The 22782-nt window shown below is 20.9% G+C and overlaps 6 protein-coding genes across 6 annotated transcripts; 1 reads left to right on the forward strand and 5 right to left on the reverse strand.

Annotated features, from left to right (window-relative positions):
* Nucleotides 1–654: 654 nt before the first annotated feature.
* On the reverse strand, nucleotides 655–1851 carry PY17X_0810300 (uncharacterized protein; the record flags this gene model as incomplete). Its single annotated transcript, XM_726076.1, has 1 exon — nucleotides 655–1851. The coding sequence occupies one exon, from the start codon at nucleotides 1849–1851 to the stop codon at nucleotides 655–657; it is 1197 nt and encodes a 398-aa protein (XP_731169.1).
* Nucleotides 1852–3449: 1598 nt separating this feature from the next.
* PY17X_0810400 (conserved Plasmodium protein, unknown function) lies at nucleotides 3450–4097 on the reverse strand (the record flags this gene model as incomplete). The annotated part of the gene is made up of 1 exon (XM_725470.2): nucleotides 3450–4097. The coding sequence occupies one exon, from the start codon at nucleotides 4095–4097 to the stop codon at nucleotides 3450–3452; it is 648 nt and encodes a 215-aa protein (XP_730563.2).
* A 582-nt stretch (nucleotides 4098–4679) lies between these two features.
* On the reverse strand, nucleotides 4680–6974 carry PY17X_0810500 (conserved protein, unknown function; the record flags this gene model as incomplete). The annotated part of the gene is made up of 2 exons (XM_725469.1): nucleotides 4680–6593; nucleotides 6909–6974. The coding sequence occupies 2 exons, from the start codon at nucleotides 6972–6974 to the stop codon at nucleotides 4680–4682; spliced, it is 1980 nt and encodes a 659-aa protein (XP_730562.1).
* A 737-nt stretch (nucleotides 6975–7711) lies between these two features.
* Nucleotides 7712–8380, forward strand: PY17X_0810600 (uncharacterized protein; the record flags this gene model as incomplete). Its single annotated transcript, XM_725468.1, has 1 exon — nucleotides 7712–8380. The coding sequence occupies one exon, from the start codon at nucleotides 7712–7714 to the stop codon at nucleotides 8378–8380; it is 669 nt and encodes a 222-aa protein (XP_730561.1).
* Nucleotides 8381–8487: 107 nt separating this feature from the next.
* Nucleotides 8488–16857, reverse strand: PY17X_0810700 (conserved Plasmodium protein, unknown function; the record flags this gene model as incomplete). Its single annotated transcript, XM_022955669.1, has 10 exons — nucleotides 8488–8569; nucleotides 8692–8994; nucleotides 9099–9172; nucleotides 9284–9326; nucleotides 9511–9582; nucleotides 9703–9749; nucleotides 9855–9921; nucleotides 10060–10136; nucleotides 10278–10349; nucleotides 10510–16857. The coding sequence occupies 10 exons, from the start codon at nucleotides 16855–16857 to the stop codon at nucleotides 8488–8490; spliced, it is 7185 nt and encodes a 2394-aa protein (XP_022811915.1).
* Nucleotides 16858–19019: 2162 nt separating this feature from the next.
* On the reverse strand, nucleotides 19020–20157 carry PY17X_0810800 (40S ribosomal protein S11, putative; the record flags this gene model as incomplete). Its single annotated transcript, XM_722301.1, has 4 exons — nucleotides 19020–19110; nucleotides 19233–19403; nucleotides 19591–19790; nucleotides 20134–20157. 4 exons carry the CDS (start codon nucleotides 20155–20157, stop codon nucleotides 19020–19022), a joined length of 486 nt encoding a protein of 161 aa, XP_727394.1.
* Nucleotides 20158–22782: the final 2625 nt, after the last annotated feature.

A 22782-nucleotide genomic window follows, 5' to 3' on the forward strand; every position in this document is an offset into this window, starting at 1 on the left:
AAGGATATATAAATTATACTATGTTTTTATTTCCACTTTAGTTTTATCTTATTACTTAGTGTATATATAATCTTTATAGAGAGGTATGTATAGAACTACGGGGCTTGCATTTCCTTTTGGTTTGACATACAATAATCATATAATAAATATTAACCTATACATTTGCAAATGTATCTAACTAATTTTGTTAATAATTATTAGTAAAAAAAGTATTAAAATTAAAAAATGTGCGCAATATTACAACCACACGCATAGGAAAAGTTTTCAATTTTTTTTGTGAAAAATAATAAGTATATATGTAAATAGGAACACATATATATGTAAATATGTACACATCTGTGTATTGTGTATATGCATAAAAATTAATAAGCAAATGTAAAACATACAAATGGTTCCCTATAAAGGGGGTATGTAATTTTGGATAAAACAAATTTGTTTCAATGTAATGGACAATAAAAAAAATGAAAATCATAAGTAGAATAAGAAAGGTGCAAAAATATATGAAAAAAAATATAATTTTTTTATTGTGTCAAACAAAATATATATATTATAAACGCGCAAAATCATAGTTATAAATGAAAAATATATTGAAAAAAAGAGCAAAAAAAAAAGTGAAAAAAACAAGAAAAATTAACTGGGTACTATTCCAAACAATTAAGTACCATTATTATTTTTTTCATCTGATTGTAATAATAAATTTTCGCTTGAATAATCATTATTTTGTATTTGATGTGGTTCTTTTTTTTGTGAATTTTTAATATTGTTATATATAGACAAAGATTGAGATATTAAACTACCAACATTATTTAAATCAGCAGGAATAACTACAGTGTTATTGTTTTTACAAATATTTGAAAAAGCTTCAATATATTGTTCAGCTATAAGTAATGAAATAGCATTGTGTGAATCTAATTTTTTAATTTTATTTGCAATAATATCTATAGCTTCTGCAGTTGCATCTGCTTTTGCTTTTATAGCAAATGCTTGTCCTTCTGCAATTAAAATTGATTTTTTTTTTTTTCCAATAGCTATATTTATTTCACTTTCTCTCTCTCCTTCACTTTGTAATATTTCAGCTCTTTTTCTTCTTTCAGCTTCTGCTTGTTTTTCCATTGCATTTTTTATATTAACAGGTAATATAATATCACGAATCTCATATCTCATACATTTAATACCCCAATTTTTTGATGATTCATTAATAGCTTTAACTATTTTTTCATTTAAATTATCTCGTTCTAAAAATGTTGTATCTAAAGTAAGTTTGCCTAATTCTGTTCTCATAGTAACTTGTGCTAATTGGGTAACAGCAAAAATTGCATCATCTATAGCATAAGAAGCGTTATAAGGGTTATCACATTTTATATATAATACACCATCAATATTTAGTGTGACATTATCTTTTGTTATAGCTGTTTGATTTGGTATAGTAATAGTTTCTTCTTTTAATGAAAATATATAAGCTACTTTATCAATAAAAGGTAAAAGAAAATGAATTCCCCCTAAAAGTGTTTTTTTATATTTTCCTAACCTCTCAATTATATATGCTGTTTGTTGTGGTATTATTATAAATCCTAAACTACTCCATATTTTTTTATAATTTTTTTTATTATCACTACTTGTATAATAATTACATCTATTTTCACAAAATATACTTATTCTATGATTTTTTTGACTTATATATTTTTGTCCATTTAATATATTAATATTAATGTTCTTATTATAATCACAAAAGTTTCTGACTTGACTTATCAATTTTGTACAATTCTTACTTATATTATTATGACGTAATAATATTTTATTGCAATGAACTAAAGCCCCCTTTTTCCATGATATTTCACATAATGAATTCATTTTTTGGAATCAAAAATGCGAACATGTATCTATATATGTATCCTGTATATATATATATATATTTATATATACAAATAATTTATTTTTATTTCAAATATATGTATAATACTTTTCTCTTATTTTATATTACAATAATGTATTATCTCTTTTCTTCACACTATATTAAACTCTTGTACAATATCTATATAAGCACATTCAATATTCTTACATTCGAATATTAGTATACATAAATACGTATACATATATTTTTGTGGTTCTATTTGTGAATCTCTTATTAATATAGTTACGTTTTTTTCTATTATTACTTGTGATCCTAGGAAATTATTTCTATTTATCACTATGTTATGGATCACTTACTTCTTTGATTCTGTGTTTATTACTATATGTTGGCTTGTTTATTATTATTATTGCTAGTTTTCGTTTTGTTCATAATTTTATAAGCAAAATGGCTATTGTTCCACTTTCTTTTTGCAAAGAATTAAACGGCGATTTTCTTTTTATATTTTTATTATCAAAATAAATATATCAAATATATAAAAACCTATGTATGTAAATATACATATCCATATAGAACCTATTTATACACAAACAATTTACTCATATATATATATATATATATATTATATATGTTTGTATTTTATTAAACCTTAAGCATGGCCTTTGCCTATGTATTTATTACATATTATCATTTATTTATATAAAAAAATATGAAAAAATTAAAAAAATAAGAAATAATGAGAAAAAATGCAAAGAAAAATATATGGATAAAAAAATTGCTATTATTAATGTAAAATAATAATGTCGTTAAATAAATTTTCCCTATAAAATATTTTTTTCGTTGTTTTAATTTTTTTGCTTTCATTTCATATTAGCTATAAACAAATAAAAGGAAACTAGTATATATATTTAATACATATATAATATTAAAAAAATTCAAACGCCTAATTAATCTAGTGTCAACAATAATTGTTAAAAAAATTATCCTATAAAATACCAACAAAAATTATATTTCATATATAAGGCAAATATAATATAGTATTCATTCCCCTCCAATTTTACACATTTATATAATCGATCATATTATACGAAAATATGATATCTTAGAGAAAGGTATATATAACAAAATAAAAAAATTCTACTGTAATATATAAAGGTATAATACAACAAGAGCATATATATATTTTTATTTTATACAAATATGGTATTTACACATTTGAACTGATTTTTGTGTTTTTTTTTATATATTTATTTTCTTTCTAAAAATGGAATGTATGTGTTGTAGGATCTATGTATGCCTACTTTTATACTAAAAAAATGAAAGGAAAAAAATATTATCATAATTAACCCTCAATTACAATAATAAAGTTGGTACTATTTTACAAAATTAATATACATAAGTATATATGTATTTTTCCTATTCATATGTTTTAGCATTAACAGTTTAAGCATTACAAATTTAGTTTCTATATTTAATAGGTTTTTTATATTTCACCATGAAAAAAAGTGAAAAAAAAACAAATGAATAAACATATGTTAAAATAGGTAATACATTATTATAATTCACTTTCACAACTATGTCTTATAGGGTTTAAGATATATCAATGTGTTAATTCTAATAAATAATGAATATTTATAAAATCACTTTTTGGAATATTTCCATTTATATTATCTTTGTTATTTAATTCATCAAAAGTATTAAATTTGTCACTTCCTTTGGTATTTTTATTAAAGTTGTGTAAATTTATTAAATTCTTCTTCACATTATTATTTAACTTGTTTCTATTTTGCTTTATTTTATTGATATCCTTCCATTTTTTGAGCAAAGAATTAATATCCTTTACATTTATCGTTTCATTTTTTGGTGTATTTAAAATGATACTTAAAATTTTTGTTATCTGTCTATTTAAGGATTTATCATTAGGTTTACTTTCATATAATAATTTGTTCATACTTTTAAAGATATTTGTATTATTCAGTTTGCTCAAATTATTTATTTTTACACGATCATTATGATCAATTATATTATCTTCTTTATCACTATTGTTTATATCGTTTTCTAGTTTGGGTATGGTATCCTCTACATAATATACATCATCTATAGCATAGTAATTATCCTCATGTATATCATTCTTACTTTTTATTTTCCTTAAGTGCATTGGTTTTATTGACATATCACTAAATAATTTTTCTGAACGTCCCATCCAAAATGTTGCATACAAAAATAAAAAATAAAAAAATAAATTCATTTTCTTGACTATCTTTTAAAATTAGAAACAAAAAAATAAAACAATAAAATTTATTATTTTACATTTCACAGAACGTGAAAAACAAATCCCCCTTTGTACGATCACAAATAAACATTTATTTATACTCACAAGGGTAGCAACAAAATACACAACACGCATATACGGTTTTTAATTTGTTCGCGTTTTTTATTTCCCCAAATAAGGGCTTAGACAGGAATATCTTTTGATGGAAGGTTAGTTATTTATTAAACAATTACAAGCGGTATATGCACAGTTAAAATTTTTTAATGTGCCAATTTGTATTTTTTTCATTAAATCATTGTATTATATATTATTTTGTGAAATTAATTTTTATACTTTATTATGTATATATGGAAAAATAATATATAGCACAATTAACTAAAGAATGTAATTATTTTATGAATGGTAATAAAAAAGAAAGTGAAATACACATATATTTATGTACAATACATATACAAAAAAAATTTTGTCAATATAATGCTGTATAATAAAGCAATTTAATAATGTGTGTATGTTTTTTTTTTTTTTTTGCCTTAATTTTAGCTAGCTATACAAAAAAAGCTAGTCATCTATTGATTTATACAACGGATATTGCTGCTTAATTTTTTTGTTCGAAAAAAATATAGTTCCATTTTTATATCTATAAATAGGTTTTTTAGGCTCATTTGGTATTTCAAAATTTATTGTCAATTCATTAAATCCGTAAAATGGTATATTATTATGATGTTTAACTAAATATATTTTATATATATCTTTCATTCCACCAATTTGTAATAATGAATTAACTGTTTGATGATAATCAATAACATTGAATAAATCATGTTGTTTTATAACATGTCTTGATATAGCATTTATAATCTTTTCATCACATAAATTGATTTTTTTTTTTATATTATTCAAAGCTCTTGCTATTCTGTTAAAATCGCATGGTTCAAAATATTTTATATTGTTATGTACATGTTTACACAAAATGTTAAATGACCCTTCATCTATGCAATTATGTAATGATAAAACTTCTATAAGTTTTGGTACATCATAAAAATCGCTTTTATTTCTCTTGAATTCAACACTGGAATCTCCTTGAGCATTATAATCGCGGTCTATCTTCTTTATCTGTTCATTTATACTCAACAAAATTCTTTTTGTAATTTCTTTGTTCGTAAATGTTTTATTCACAAATGAAGATAATTTAGTAAGGGAATCCAAATCAAGAATATTAATATGGCTTTCCACATGTAATAACATTTTTTTAAAAATTTTAAATATTTCTGAATATTGGCAAGGTAATATTAAAGACAGATAATAACCAATTGCACATAATACACTAGGAGGATAGTCATATAAATATAATTGTATATGCTTTAATATGTGCTCAAAAAGCTTTATATCATTAATTTTTAATGAATAAAACGATTGAACAATTTTTTCTATTAAATGAGGGTTTAGGCAGTTTTCTTTATTTTTTAGCATATGTATTGCATACATGCTGATATAATCAAAAAAGGGGTAATTCTGAAATTTTAAAACAGAAAAGTAATAAGCTATATCAATTATATTTTTTATATTTGGATAATAATTTAAATGTTCTTGCTTATATTTTATTAAGCTATTTTCAGAAGCTAATGCATGTAATAAAGCTTTATCTCTATCATTGTCTATATCATCATCATTTTCATTAATAATCAGCTGTTCAGTCCCCTCATTATTTTTATCATTACTCTCATAACTTTTATCATTTTTTTTGTCAAAATATGGATTATCAAAATTTTCAAATTGATTATGATTTTCAGAATTGCATAAACTAATACGATGTGAAATTTCTTGTGTTAACTCATTAAAAAATAAATAGTCATGTATCAAACAAGAAGCATAACATTCAATTATTTGTGTTAATTGACTAAATGTTATAGTTTTAATATGTGAACGTAATAAGTCTCTAATTTTGTTAAATAGATATTTATCCTGTAATTTACATATCGCAAAACTTCTTAATATTAATATTAATTGGTAAGGTAAATAAATATGTAATCTATTATTTAACATTTTTGTCATATTTTCTAATTGCGCTGTTGCTTTTAATTTACCATAATAATAACATATTCTAGGTAAATTTAAAAATGTATTAATTTTATTTTCTATTCTTGATGATATTAATTTAAATCTCCAATCACTACTTGAACACATACCAACATCTACTAACCGTTTTAATACTTTCATATAATGATATCCCTTTTTTCTTTTATGTCTATAATATACCCATACATTTAAAACTTCATCAGAAGTAGTGGCTTGTGCTAATTTCTTAGGTAGCATCCATTGCCAACTACTAGATGTTTTTTTTTCAGAAAATGTTGCTTCATAATTAAATATGAGACGTTGTGTATTTTCTATACTTCTTGGTAATTGATATCTTTCTATATATCGTGACCATGATCCTTTTCCTACTCTCTTATGGAATCGGTAATATGCAAATCGCTGTAAATGATAAGAAAAAGAAAAATATGCATATATCCACCTTATTTATAATATTATATTAGTTAATAAATTCAATAAACTTGTATAATAAACACATAATTGATAGGAAAAATGAATCTCAACAATATTGTCATATAATTTAATGTATTAAAAGACGATTGTAGAAAATACATTTCAAATCTAAATGCAGTTTTATTCCACTATATAAGATTTATATACATACACAACATCGACATGTACCAACTTAAATATATATATAAATAGATATTATATTTATGATACATTTATTTTATATATTATTTTTTTTATTCATACCTTCTGTACTTGAAAAATATTATTTTTCGCGGCTTTAAGAGAAATCGAGAAAACTTCAGTTTTCATTTTATCCCCTAAGCCATCCAATGGCTTCCAAGTTTAAAAATCACAATTCTCTATTTTTTTTATCTACTATTATTACATACTTTAACATTTTCCTTTTTTCTCTGTTTTTATCGTTTAATGTGTAATATTTATTTTTTTTTGAAATACACTACCTTATATTTTTTGAACTAATAAATTGTTTACAATTTTAACATTATTTCTGTATAATGAAGTAGCGCATATATTTTTTTTTTTACTATGTTGAATATGGCTTAATTTTGATGCTATCGTTGCTACAGTTTTAATTAATTTTTTTTTTTTTTTTTTTTTTTAAGTTACATATTTTGATTGATGTATTCTCGACATTTATTTTTGTGTTAATAATAAAGAATCAGATAAATATGTACCAAATAAATGGGAAAAAATAGAAAAAATAGAAAAAATATATATCATTTTTTTGCATATATATATAAATGAGATAACAATTGTATAATATACTACATGAGGGTACACTCTCTATTTCTATTGATACTTAATGTGATAGATAAAAAGTATCACATTGATAATTTGGATAAATTAGTGTTTGACTTGGTCAACATCACATAAATATTTTGATTACAGTTTAATTTTACATATTTTGGCTATTTTGGCTATTTTGGCTATTTTGGCTATTTTGGCTATTTTGGCTATTTTGGCTATTTTGACGATTTTCTATTTTTGAGGGTTGCACAATTTTGATACATTATTGGCAATTTCTGATGGAGATAAACGAATTCAATGAACTTGTAAAAGAGCGTGAATGCATAGAAAATGAGATAAAAGAAAATCTCGAATTTTTAGAAAGCCCCGAAAATAAAAATATTGGAATGAATGGAAAATTAGTAGATTCAGAAGGGTTCCCACGTAATGATATAGATATATATAAAATTCGAATTGCTAGAAATAAAATAATATGTCTAAAAAATGACTATTTAAATATAAATAAAAAAATAGAAGATTACTTACATGAAATACATAGTTCAAAACCAGCTATAAGAGTAGAAAGGAATAAAGTAAATTATTCAAATAGCAATGAAAATTTAAATGATATTAAACCAATAACTAACAAAGAAGATATTGAATTTGCAAAAAATAATATTTTTGCTTTGGTTGATGAAATTGTGGAAAATTCCCCATCTCATAAAGCGGGCATAAAACTTAATGATCAAATTTTCGAATTTGGAGATATAAAAAAAGAAGGAAATAATACTGATATAGATAATACAAATAATATATTTAAAAAAATATCAAATTTTATGAAAGAAAACCCTTCAAAAATTCAACTCAAAATATTAAGGCAAGAGGCTATATATCATTGTAACATTTTTCCTGATAAAACATCTACAGGTTTATATATTGGATGTCATTTAGCACCAATAACAAAATGATAAAGTTAGGAAATTAAAAAAACGGAGAAAAAAATTGAATAAATAAATGGAACACAAAAAAAAAAAAAAAAAAATCGAAAAAAAAGTAAAACGAGGAAATCCAACTATCATAAAAAACTACACAAATTTTCAATGTCTAACATAAAATTTTCAAAGGTTCCAAATTTACAATTTAATTTTTTTGCAATCCTAAATAAAAAAATAAATATGTGAATAAAAATATGTATAAATGTGTGTATGCATATAATTGGCAATATAAATGTATGATCTATATTTTATATTATGAAATATGCATAATTTTTTTAGCATACCATTTTGCATAAATATATGTTTTAAATTGCTTTTCAAAAGGCATAGAAAAAAACATTTTAAATACTTCCCCATCTACAACCCCTTTAGATGATTTTTCAGACAAATTCATCTTATATGTATTATTAGAATTGTTATTTATATTTCCAATAAATGATAAACTATCATTTAATGCTATTTCAATGCATAAAGCTTTTTTAAAATTTGTTAAATTTGAAAATGGTATTATCGAACTAATTGACCCTTCACTTGATGCACACAAAATACTTTCCTTTTTTCTCAAAATTTCATTTTGTGCTTCTTCTCTAAAAAATTAAATTAATTTGAAAAAAATTAAAAATAGGCACTTATGGAAATTTTTTATATTTTTTATATATTATTTTTTATGTTTTATTTTTTATTTTTTAACTCTTCTATTAGACTGGATAATGAGACGGGAAGCATCTTATTGACAACATGCCCATGGTTGAATAGTGCTACTCTCTATATTAAAAAAAATAAATAATAAAACAAACAAATAAATGAGAGCATTTTATCGAAATTTTATTATGCATATCCACACATATTCTCATATAATAGTTTGAATGGACTCACCGATAATTTAAATGAATCTTCATCGTTATATCTTATGCTTGACCTTTGAAAAAAAAACAAAAAATAACAAATAAAAAATGACAAATAAAAAATAAGTAAAAAATAAAAATATGTGAAAATTCGGAAAATTCGGAAAATACAGTCCCGACAAAACATACACAATCATATGTATGATAGTGCTTTTTTAATCTTTTTATTTTTTATTTTTTTTATTTTTTCTGCCCCACTTTTGAAACACAAGAAAATTGGATTCCATGTCCGAGACTAAAAAGTGACTTTTTGACAATGCGCAAACGAATCTAAAATTGGTAAAAAAAAAAAAAAAAAAAAAAAAAAAGTTGAAAATATAATATAATAAAAAAGTTTAAAACAATATATAAACATGTATGAATTTATTTGATGATTATTTTTTATCTTACGTGCACCATACGTTGGAATAATCTCTACAAACTTCAGTTAGAGTTGACTAAAAAATGAAAAAAAAAATACACACAAATTAGATAAAGGAATACATATAGGAATACATATCGAAATACAAGTTCCCAAACATTTCAGAATAAATATTATTTACATTATTAAAATCATAGGACAGTATAGTTACAGATGTCATTATGTCTCCAACCACAATATAATTTTCTCTGAAAAAAAAAGAAAAAAAAAAAATGAAAAAAATGAAAAAAAAGGTATAAGGGTATAGTATCATATTTGTTTGTACTTTAGTGAAAATATATTTATAAATAGAGATAAAAAAAAATAATTTAATATTTATTAATTACATCACATCAAGACTCATGATCCAGGAACTGGGTGTAAAGGATGCTACATCTACAATCGTTCCATCATTTTCCAGTTTCTACAAAAATAAAAGGGCGAGATATAGGAAAGCAAATGAATAAAAAAGGAAATTATCGGCACAGAGAATAATCGGTAAAATAATCGGTAAAAATAATCGGTAAAATAATCGGTAAAAATAATCGGTAAAAATAAAACTTACAATTGGCTTGTTAGTGTTATCCACATATTTATCCAAATTAATGAGGAAATCGCTAATATCTAATATAACCACCTATGGGAATCAAAATGAAGCGAACAAAAATGAAGTGAATCAAAATGAAGCGAACCAAAATAAAGCAATAAAAATGAAGCGAATACAATTTGATAGTATGCTCATATATAAATGAGAAAATTATAACGATTAACTTTTTATTAACGCATTTATAAATTACCGTATTATTAATTGTCGAAATTAACTTATCATAAAATTGTTTGAGGTGTGTAATTCCACCAACGTTAATATTATGTGTATATATATGTTTAATTTCAAATAAGTTAGCTTTTTTTTTTGCAAAAAAAATATAGATATGACCAGAAGATGGTTCTGAAACTCTATCATTAATATTAGCTGTACCTACACATATTAATGTATTGATATTACTCTTATTTGGATATATATCTTTATTTATTTGATATATACATATACTTGAGACATTATATTTTGAAGGAATAATATAAGAATATTTAAATGAATTTTGATGAGGATTAAAAAAACATATAATTTGTTTTAAATTTTTATTTGTTTTATGTTTTTCTTCAGTAGGACATGATGTTATTAATAAACCACTTTCGTTATGATAAGCAATTTTTTCAACAGTTCTATAAAATGGTATTTTTTGAATATATGTTTCATTAATTTCATTTAGATGTGATATATATAAAGATAATCCATCAAAAAAAATAAAATATAAATTATTTTGATTTTTTTTTTTAAAACTATTAAAATTATGAAATGGGTTTAAATAATCAAAATCATTAAATATATCTACTAAAAATATATTTTTTATAGAAACTTTTGATAAGGATATTTTTTTTTTAATATCAGAATAAATTATTATAGGATTATCAGAACAAATAAATAAAAAATTTGATTTTTTTACACATGTATTATTATTATTATTATTTATATCAATTTTATTTTTTTCTGAACAAACTTTATTAAATTGTTTAAATTTTATTGGAGATCTACACACATTTATTTTTCTTCTATTTGTTAGTAACACATTATCACTATTAATAATATATTTTTTTAAATACACTTTTTTATCAAAAAAAATGTTATTTAAATTTTGCAAACAAGATAATGAACTTTCACTTGAAATAAATCTCTCTGCAATATCTTCTCCATCCTTTTTATTTTCCCATTTTATATCATTATTATAAAAAATATCATTTTTTAATGTATTGCTCAATCTTTTATTTGATTTATATTTTGTATCTTCTTTCGTATTTGCTTCATTTTTTTCTAAACATAGAGCTAATACCTTTTCAATAATTTCTACCCCTAAACTTATTTTATTAGCTTTTTTAGGGAATGTCTCAGATTTTATGTATGTGTCACTAAACTTGTAAATATTATTTTTTTCATTGTCTAAATTGTTTACTGAAATTTCTCTTTTCCGTTTATTACTACTATCATTATTACTACCATCATTATTATTACCATCATTATTATTACCATCATTATTATTACCATTTTGACATTTCTTATTGTAACTTAACATATTTATTGCATGTTTTAAAATTTCATTTTCTGTTTCGCTTTTTTTATTAGTACATACGAATGATGATATGCTTTCCAATTCAGTACAACTTTCGTTATCATTATTATGTCTCATTCTTGATTTGTTTAAAATGTGAAAAGGATGTTTTTTTTTTTTATTATTTTTTTCATTTTCACTTGATGAAAAACTAAAAGAGGAATAATATATGATTTCATTTTCGATGTCTAAATATTTTTCTCCATATGTGTCACTATCAATTGTTTTATTAAAATTTTGATTATTTTGATTATTTTGATTATTTAGATTATTTTGACTATTTTGACTATTTTTTGATTTTTTTTTTTTTTTTTTTTTTTTTTCACAATTTTCTTTTTTTTTTAATTTTTTCCTTTTAAAAGTGCAAAAATTTTTGGTAGAATCATCTGATTCTAATCCATAAACTTGAACAAAATTGAAAAAATAATTCATTCGTCTTTTATTTAGAATAATATGATTTGATTTTTTTTCATTCCTTTCTCTATCATTATCATTTACAGTATCTTCGCTACTACTCCAATTAGAATCTTCTTTTATTTTATTTCTTTTTGATATTTTACGATTTTTATAATCTGATGATAAATCTTTATCACTAATATTGTTTCTTTCTTTATTCCATAAATTTGTATTAGAAAAAAAATTATAATTCTTTGTTTTTTTTATCATTGTTCCTGAACTATCCTCACTTATTATATCATCATGAATATTTTTCATATCATATTTTGGAGACTCATTTAGGTTTTTACAATTATGATTGTTCATACTATAACAGTTGCTGTAATCATTACACACTGGATCTTTGATGCTGTCTACATCTTTATCGCCATTTTTATCGCAATTTTTATCACCATTTTTATCGCCATTTAAATTGATATTGGCACATTTAATTTTAAAAAAATCATCAATGTTAATAAAATTCTCAGAACTAACATCCTTATTGTAAAATAGTTTCGATTCTATTTTGATTTGATCAGTATTTTGTGCACATAATTTATGTAGATCATATATATTTTTAAATTGTTCTTTTGAAAAATTAAAGTAATTAAATATATTTATATAATTTTCTGATAAATATTTTAACATTTTTATTTTTGATTTTTTTAATTTTTTTTCTTTTTCAATATCATTAATTATTTTATTTCGATTCTTATTCATTTTATAATTCATACCACAATTTAAATCTTCACTTTTTTTATATATATTTTTTAATGATGCTTTTTTTTTTTTTAAAAATTCTTTATGTATTTTTAAAATATTTAAATATTTTTTTTTATCTCCTTGATATTTTTTATTTATTTTGAAGTATCTTTTCATTGAACTTGAATTATTATTTCTCAAACTACTTTCACTACTTTTATTTTCATCACATTCATTATCATTTTCTTCTATTTTATCAGTTTCTAAATTTATTTCTTTATCAATTTGGCTTGTTACTTCAGATATACTACTTTTACTAAGATTATTACCTGAACAGTCAGAATTTATTATCAATTTTTCATAATTTTTTTTTTTATTTTGAATTAAATAATTTTTAAAAGTATCATTTGATTGTCTAATTTTCCTTATTTTTTTTTTTCTTTCTGTTTTTATTTTTTTAATATTTCGAACTTGATAATGTGCTCTTAATAAAAAATATTCTAAATAACCATTATTATATCCAATAAATAAATATAAGTTATCATTAAATTCAACTATTTGAATATCTGAGATAAATATAAAAAAATTTTGATCAGGAATATAATGACATACTGGTGTAAAAATGGTTTTGATTTTTTTAATTGTTTGTACATTTTCTGCTTGGGAAATTTCCACATTTTTTAATATTTTATTTTTTATTTCAATCAAATCTTTGTTACATATATTAAATAAAACAACTTTTTTATTACTAAAAACACATGATAATATATTTCCTTTATATATATGAAGAGAGGTAACTGGATTATCAAATTTATATTGATATAAAAAAATAAGACTCTTTTCATAAATTGTATATATTTTTATACTATTATCACAATATATATAAAAATAATCTTTATACAAAAAAAATTTACAAATAAAATTTAATTTTAATTTATAAATCAATTTCATTGATAAACAACAAAATAAATTTATACATTCATTAGTTGCTTGAATTATATATGGATAATTATTCATTATGTTGAAAAAAATTGTATTTACATTTAATTCTATATCGGTATTTTCATATTCACATAATAATATATCATTTTGAATTTCTTTTTTATAATTTTCTTCTTCAAAATCTGGATAAAATTTATTAAAACTGCATTCGTTTCTATTGGTCATCTTTGAATCTTTTTCACGCTCTCTATCAATACATACGCCAATAATTTTTGTGTGAAAACCATATGATAGACAAATCATAAAAATATGAAAATAAATAAAATTTGAATATTTTAAAACATTTATATCATTTTCATTTTCAAAAAAATATTTATTTAAAAAAGATAAATCAATATCTTTAATCTCAACATTTTTTTTATTATTTAATGATGCAAATACTTTAAATTGAAATGGTTCTTTTGATTTCGATGATTTATCTTGTTTGTTCATATGATTTTCTTTATCTTCAACATTTGAATCACTTTTTTTTAAACATATAATATATTTAACTGAAAATATATCTGTAATTTTATCAAAATTTAATTTGGAAATTATGTTTGTTTTTAATCCGTTCCGTATAATAGATATACAACCTGTCCTTCCATAACTATTACAAGTTACTATTTCTTTTTCGTTATTTGCATTTTCAATTAAACAAAAATCTAAAATAGGTCCCATATTTTGTATAAAAGATAAGATTTCTATATAAAATTTTTTTTCTTCTTTTATATTTACATCTGTTTTATTTTTAAATTCATTTTGAATCGTATTTATATTATCATTATTTAAATTATCTATATATAAATTACCATAATATTTTTCATTTGTTTGAAAAATTGTATCAATAGTATTTAATGCAAAATTATTAGATGCATTTCCAACAAAACTAGAACCCATATTACTATTTACAGGATAGTTGTGCATTCGTAATAAATAACTGTCACTTACTTGGGATCCTAAAAATATTATGTCTGAATAAATAGAAACTATAATATTTGACCTAGAACAGGTTCCAATAAATTGAAGATGAATAGATTCTACATCTGAATATCCCCAATTTCCTAAATTCGTACACACATCAATACTATTACGTTTTTCTTTACCACGTTTGAAATTAAAATTGTTTTTTTCTTTTAAAATATTATTATCAATGAGATTTTTGCAATTCATTATGTCATTGCTATAGTTGTTATTATTATTTTGGAAATTTTTAAGCATATGTGATGTATTATCTAACTTAGATAAACAAGATAAAATAAAAATATCACCATAATCATCTGCAAGTATAAATTTATTTTTTCCTAATTTTTCAACACATCTAATTGTTCTTAATTCTGAACTTAAAAAAAAATTTCTATCCTGACTACTTTCAAAATTTATAAGATTTATAAATTGAAACCCTATTAAAAGTATTCTATTTTTTTTCAAACAAACAATTTTATTAATACTTGAATCTACCATAAGAGCTTTATAATAGTTAGGTAAAATTAAATTTTCGTTTTCACTATTTTTTTGATAAATATCATTACTACTTGTATTGTTCATATTATCGTTATCTACAAAATGGGTAGACGCCATATTGTTACTGTGGCTGTTATGATTGTTGCTATTGTGGTTGGTTGCACCAGTTCGATATTTACAAGGTGTCTCGTAATTTATTCGATTTTCGTTTCGGTTGCTAATTGGAATTAATCTTATATATCTTTCGTATATATATGAGTCTTTATTTTTAGAATCATATAATATACAAATTGTTGCATCTACATTATTTCTCTTGTCTCTCCATTTAGATTCTGATGAATGTTTATCGATTTCATTTTTTTCATTGTTCATAATTTTATTAAAGTAAATATTTTCACCATCCGAATCAGTCAATTTATTTTTTATAACATTATTATAATCATTTCCTCTACCATTTTCTCTTTCTTCCTTTTTAGCAAAAGCCCATTGTTTCGATTCAGCTGATTTACATCTAGAACTGCTATCATTAATATTGTTATTACTATATTTTGGATTTTTATTTTGATGATAATTTGTATTAAGCTCCGATTTTAAAACATCTTCTAAATTCGGGTTCGATTTTTTATTAAAACTATTATCGGTTCTATTTTGGGCATACAAATTTTTTTTTTCATATTCTTCACCATAAATATTAAAAGAATTATTATCTACACTTCTTTTAGATTCAGATTTATTATTTTTAAGACTAAAATTTGTATTATTATTATTGTATACTCTATTATAGTCGTTTTTTAAAAAAGCCATATCAATAATTAGTCGCTCATCTAATCTCAATGTATATAGATTTGACAAATTTAAATAATCATCATATTCTAAACATATATATTTTAAAATATTTTTATATCCATAAAATAATATAGTTCGATGTCTTTCATCTATTAAAAATGTTATATCTTCTTCAATATTCATTCCATTTACTTCTGATAAATTTATACTATTTAATGTAATAAAATTTTTAGTTTTTAAATTATATTCTAATAATAATAAATTATATTTTTTTGTTAATACAAATAAGTATGATTTTACTTTATCTCGTAATTTATCTTTTTCTTTTTTTTTTATTTTTTTTGTTTGTTTTTCTATTTTTTTTTCATTTTCTTCCCTTTCTTTATCAATTAATTTTTCTGGAATATATTCTCGTAATTCTAAAATTTCACAAAAAACAGAATGATTAGAATAATCATCTGTACATCCATTTTTATCTACACTACATATATTTATATAATTATTACAACCATATATTAAATATTTTTTTTGATTCCCTTTAATATTTGAACACAATGCTGTTCGTATGGATTTGCTAGGTATTATATTATTATATAAATGATAGACACTCATTTTATAATTTTATTTGAAATTTATTTATATATCTCTCCAAATTATTAACACCCCTTTTATCTATTTTTAATAATAATTTTTTTTTATAATTCCTTAATATAATTTTTATTTCTATGTTATGATGACCATTCCTAGATCTATTATTTCTTTCTCTATTTTTAGACATTTCACATTCCTTTCCATTAATTTGGTTCACTACTAGTCATGTTAAAATGGTATTATTATTATTATTATGTTATTTTATTAAATTACTAACTATTTCAATTACACACTTTTAATCAACTTCTGTTACCTTTTTTTTTTTTTTCTCAATTTTGTATATCTTCTATTTTTAAGTGATAAAAATAATTGGCTTTTATTTGTACGTTGTTTTCATATATATTTAATAATATTTTTTTTTTTTAAATGTGCAAATAATAAAATTATAAAATATATTGTGTATATCTTGCTATTTATTTATATTACATATATTTGCACTTTCATACATAAGGACTATCTATTAAAGCACATATTGTTAGAGAATGGTAGAACTTGGATAAAAAAGCTATTAAAAGAAATGATAAACATAAAAAATTATAAAAATATAAAATTATAAAAATTATAAAAATTACAAAAATCACAAAAATTACAAAAATCTAAAAATTACAAAATTACAAAAAAATTGTTTCAATTTTCCTCTTTATATATATATGTACACAGTTTGTTATTTGTACGGAAAAAATAAAAAAAAATTCATATATCATCATCCCATAAGGCTTAACGAGTAGTATATATATATATAATAAAATATTGCTATGCATATAATTTGGGAATAACTTTCTTATGATTAATATAGGAACAAATCAAGTTATAAATATAAATAAATATATATACATATATATTTTTTTTTTGCTTTGTTAGGGTTCAATCTTACATATAGTAATATGAAATATTTTTTTTGAAAATATCCAAAATAAAATTTCTTTTTCATATCAAGACCATGTGTAGCTACTTTTCTATTCACACTTTGCATTAGTTTTACATAAAATAAGAGCAAAGAAATGTATATGCATACATAAAGATTACCCAACTAGTTTATTACCATTACTATTTTATTGCTAGTTTATTACTATTGCTATTGTATATTTATACATTTATCTTAAAAATAAATCATATATATACCAATAGGTGTAATAGCATAAAAATTGTAAAATAAAAATATCTTCATTTAAATATAAAATTTCATAGAACAAGTTATACAATCTGCAAATAAAATATATTTTGTGTGTTAAAAATATTTTAGTAATTATTTATTCCAATTAACTATCAAAAAAAAAAAAAAAAATTATATACTAACACACAATATTAGTATAAATTTTCCCTGTGCTTAAAAAAATAACAATAACATAATATTATTTTCTACAAAATATTTCATTTTTTATTTCCTTTATTATGACAAACTTTATCATTTTATATTATATTACTATTCTCTATGGAATTACACCTTTAAGTTGTTAATTTTTATTCCTTTTTTATTTATGTGAATGTGTGAAAAAAAAAAAGAGTATTACCATTTAGCCATGTATAAGACCTATAAGTTTTCTTTTTTTATATGAAAAAAGCTAAATATGTTCCATCAAATGTAGTACAAATAAATAAATATATATATATATATATATATATACATGCACACACTGTGAAATTAATTCCCTTTTTTATAAATATATCCACAAATTATAATTGGATACCATTTTGGTGAATTATTAAAATAAAGAATATACCAGACAATAATACTTAGCGAATATACAATTTAATCATTGTAACTGTAATTTTAGTTTTACATAAATTTTACATAAATTTTACATAATTTTTTACATAAATTTTACATAAATTTTACATAATTTTTTACATAAATTTTACATAAATTTTACATAATTTTTTACATAAATTTTACATAAATTTTTATATAAATTTTAATTTTAGGAATTTTTAATATTTATTATCATGCTATGTTTGTAGTTTTTATTTAATAAATATATATATTAAAAAAATTATAAAATTACAATACGTTATTAATAAAATGGTCTATTCCTTGCAAATATAAAAGTAAAAAAAGTTAATTTTCTTATGGGCATATACATTTATGCACATTTTCGCAAGCATAGTTATATATATTTATTTATCTAAAATAAAACAAATTGTTTTCTTGCACTTCCAAAAATTTGATGTTTTTCTACATGTAGTACGTTAAATCGGACAGTTTTGGATAAGGGCCTGATCATAATAAAAAAACAAAATTATTATATTAATAATGATATACATAAAAATATATACATAAAAATATATACATAAAAATACATACATATATATAAATGATGAAAATAATAAAGCTTTACCTGCATTGACCAACTGTAACGATATCTCCTTCCTTTACATCAAAACATGGGGAACAGTGACATGGAATGTTTTTATGTCTTTTTTCAAATCGATTATATTTTTTTACATAATGTAAATAGTTTCTTCTAATAATAATGGTTCTCTTCATTTTGTTTGATATAACCATACCTCTGTTATGGAAATAGAAATAGAAATGGAAATAAAATGAAAGGGTGGAAATTGTATTTTAAAATGTATACATATATTTATATCCGAAAAATATACATATATATATGTGGGTAAATGTATAACATTGAAAGAGCAAACTATTTAATAATTATAATTTATAAATATGTTTATTTTTTCTATTTGTCCTACTTTAATATTCTTCCTCTAATTGATACATTTCCAGTGAATGGACATTTTTTGTCAACATAAACACCTTCTTTGGCTTCCTTTGGAACAGCAAATCCCATTCCTACATTTTTCCAATATCTGGTATAACTTTTGGATCCTTTTTTTAATTTTTTTGAATTAAAAAAGCTTGCTCCTTCTTGCTTTTGGTAAGCTCTCTCGTGCTATAGAAACATAAAAAAAATAAATATAATCATAATAAAAATAATATCCCAATAAATATATATGTGTAATTTCATGTATAGGCAAATATTTTTATAGCCATACATAATTTTTTATTAACAAAAAATACAATATATACAAATTAGCTGTAAAATAGCTATTTAATCTATTTATTTTATGAACAAGCAATATTATTTGTAAAGATTAAATTAAGAAATATTATATATATAGAAATTTATAGTTTTGTTATTTTTCTATACTAAGATAATATATTTATAATAACATCATTTTTGTTTTTTTTGTTTTTTTTGCTTTTTTGTTTTTTAGTTTTTTTGTAAATTATACCTGAACATCTAATGCTGTAGCCATTTTTTCCAATTTGATATCTTTAAATAATAATCAGATTATTTAAACTGTTAAAATGCTTATTTTCAAATTTTTGTAATATTTCAAAATTATTATTTTTTTTTACTATTATAATTATTTGATTTCCATAAAAAATTTATTTTTTGCAAAAATTATTCCAAAAAAATTTTATAACTTGCTTATGTATACATTATGTATTAAGTTAAATACGTTATTATTATATTCATATTTATAAAAAAAAAAATTAAGGTATAATTATATTATTACTATATTTATTTCATAGGGTTTTATATATAAAAAAAAAAAATTATATAAGAAATAACAAATTGGCAATACATACATATTTTGTCATATATACAAATCCCTTAAGGGTACACTTTTGTATATGCATAAATAATAATATTGAAAAGGGGCAGAATAAATATTTATAATAATATTTTTTGTTAAAAATTACCCGTTATATATATAAAAATTAATGCCATTTTATTATGAACATATGTTTGCCCTTGTATACCCCTTAATCTCTTGTATATATATAATATGTACTAAAAAAATATGCTAATAATTTATATTCTGGTCAATACATATTTTCATTTATTATATTCCTACAGCATTATTATATGGGCAATTTCATGGATAGGATGCTCAATATTATAAGCAAGGTCATATATAATAAAATAATTCATTAATTTATAATACCTATGTATGTATATATATAATATGAGAAGAAATATATGTATAATATAATAATTATATTAAACTACATAAAAATATTCCGGTTATCTATATATTATTATTTCCCATTTTATGATAATAAAATATTCTTATATATATACATTTTTTACTTTTTATTTTTTTTATAATTTTGCTGGGCTTTTTCATAAGCCCTATAATAATAAAATATTTTTATTTGTATACTATATAATTTATGAGTATATTTTATTTCTATCATTTTATTTAAAAAAAAAAAATTCATAATTAATAAAACAATAATATAACAATATAATAATTATTTTTTATATATATAATGGAAAAGGTTCCTCAATATACTATAAACAAGTTATATATTTTCCCTTCGCTTTAATAATAGCACAATTCTCTTAAATATATGAGCCATTCATATCGCCAACAAATATGCAGAAAATGGATAACTATCAAAGTTAAAAATAAAATAAAAATAAATAAACAAATAATAAATAAACAAATAAACAAATAAAAAATCTCATTTATTGGGCATTTTTACCCTAGTTAATAACAGTTATTGTTGTTTTTACTATCTTAAAATAATATAATGTGTAGTAAAATTTGTTCTCTAACTTAAAATTATTTTGTAAAACATTATATACAACTAATTTAGTAACGCACACAAACATATATATATATATATATATATATATATATATATATATATATATATATATAAGCAGTACCAACTATCATTTTGTATTTACGCTACATATAGAGCAATGCTAACATTTTATGTTTCTCAAATAGGATTGTATATTCCCTCAATATATACAGCATATTTTGCAACATTAATATCTTTTATTTTTTAAGACAAAATCAAAATAAGTTTATATTTTTGTAATAAAAAATGCATTATATATCATATTAAATGAGCATAATGATGAAAATTTAATTATTATACATTTTTTATAATATGATTTGAGGAAAGTATAAGAAATTATAGGAAAGAAAATACAGTATTGACTATATAGCAATATATATATGCCCATATCCATGTGTAAAAAAAAAAAAAATATGCAACTAGCTATATTAAGAAATAGAAAATTACAGGTAGCTATTTTATTTTCCTTATAATTAAGAGAAAAAAAAAAAAAAATTTACAATTTACATATTTTGATCGTTATAAGAGCTTAATATATATATTTTTTCTTTTATATTTTCCCGTATTTTATTGGGATACGGATTTTAAAATGTATTATAAATTTGTATTAATTTCGTTAAGATTATTTGAAAAGAAAAAATTAAAAGAAAAAATGAAAAGAAAAAATGAGAAAAAAAATGAGAAAAAAAAATGAGAAAAAAAAATGAGAAAAAAAAATGAGAAAAAAACGCGGAACCTTAATTTTATATGATTATTTACATTAAATCATTATACCAACAACATTTAATGATATAATGATATTTTTCACCCGAATATATTATATTTTAATTTTTTGAAATGTATTTAAAATTAGACATTTTGCTTTGTTTATATAACATTGCATATATTTAAGTATTTTTATTATATTTATATAATTTAATTTTCTTATTTATTTTTTTAAATATATAATTTCGCTTTTTTATTTATTTAAAAAAAAATTAATAAAAAACTATGCCGATAAAATTATAAGAATTATTTTCCTGAGTATATTTTCATTATGAAAATTGTACACATAACTGCTTAACAAAAAATATTAAATGTTTACATTTTTATGAATTTTTTTTATTTTTAGCAATTTCAATTTTGATTAAGTATTTATTCATTTCTCATTTCTTCATTTGTATGTAAATCAAAATATGTGTAATAAAAAAATGAAATAATATTTACATATTTTATATACATAATACACAAATTGCTTATTTTTCACATATCCTCATTTTTTGGTATTTCCTAAAACCCTT

Source organism: Plasmodium yoelii (assembly GCF_900002385.2).
Source record: "Plasmodium yoelii strain 17X genome assembly, chromosome: 8".
Classification (NCBI taxonomy): domain Eukaryota; phylum Apicomplexa; class Aconoidasida; order Haemosporida; family Plasmodiidae; genus Plasmodium; species Plasmodium yoelii.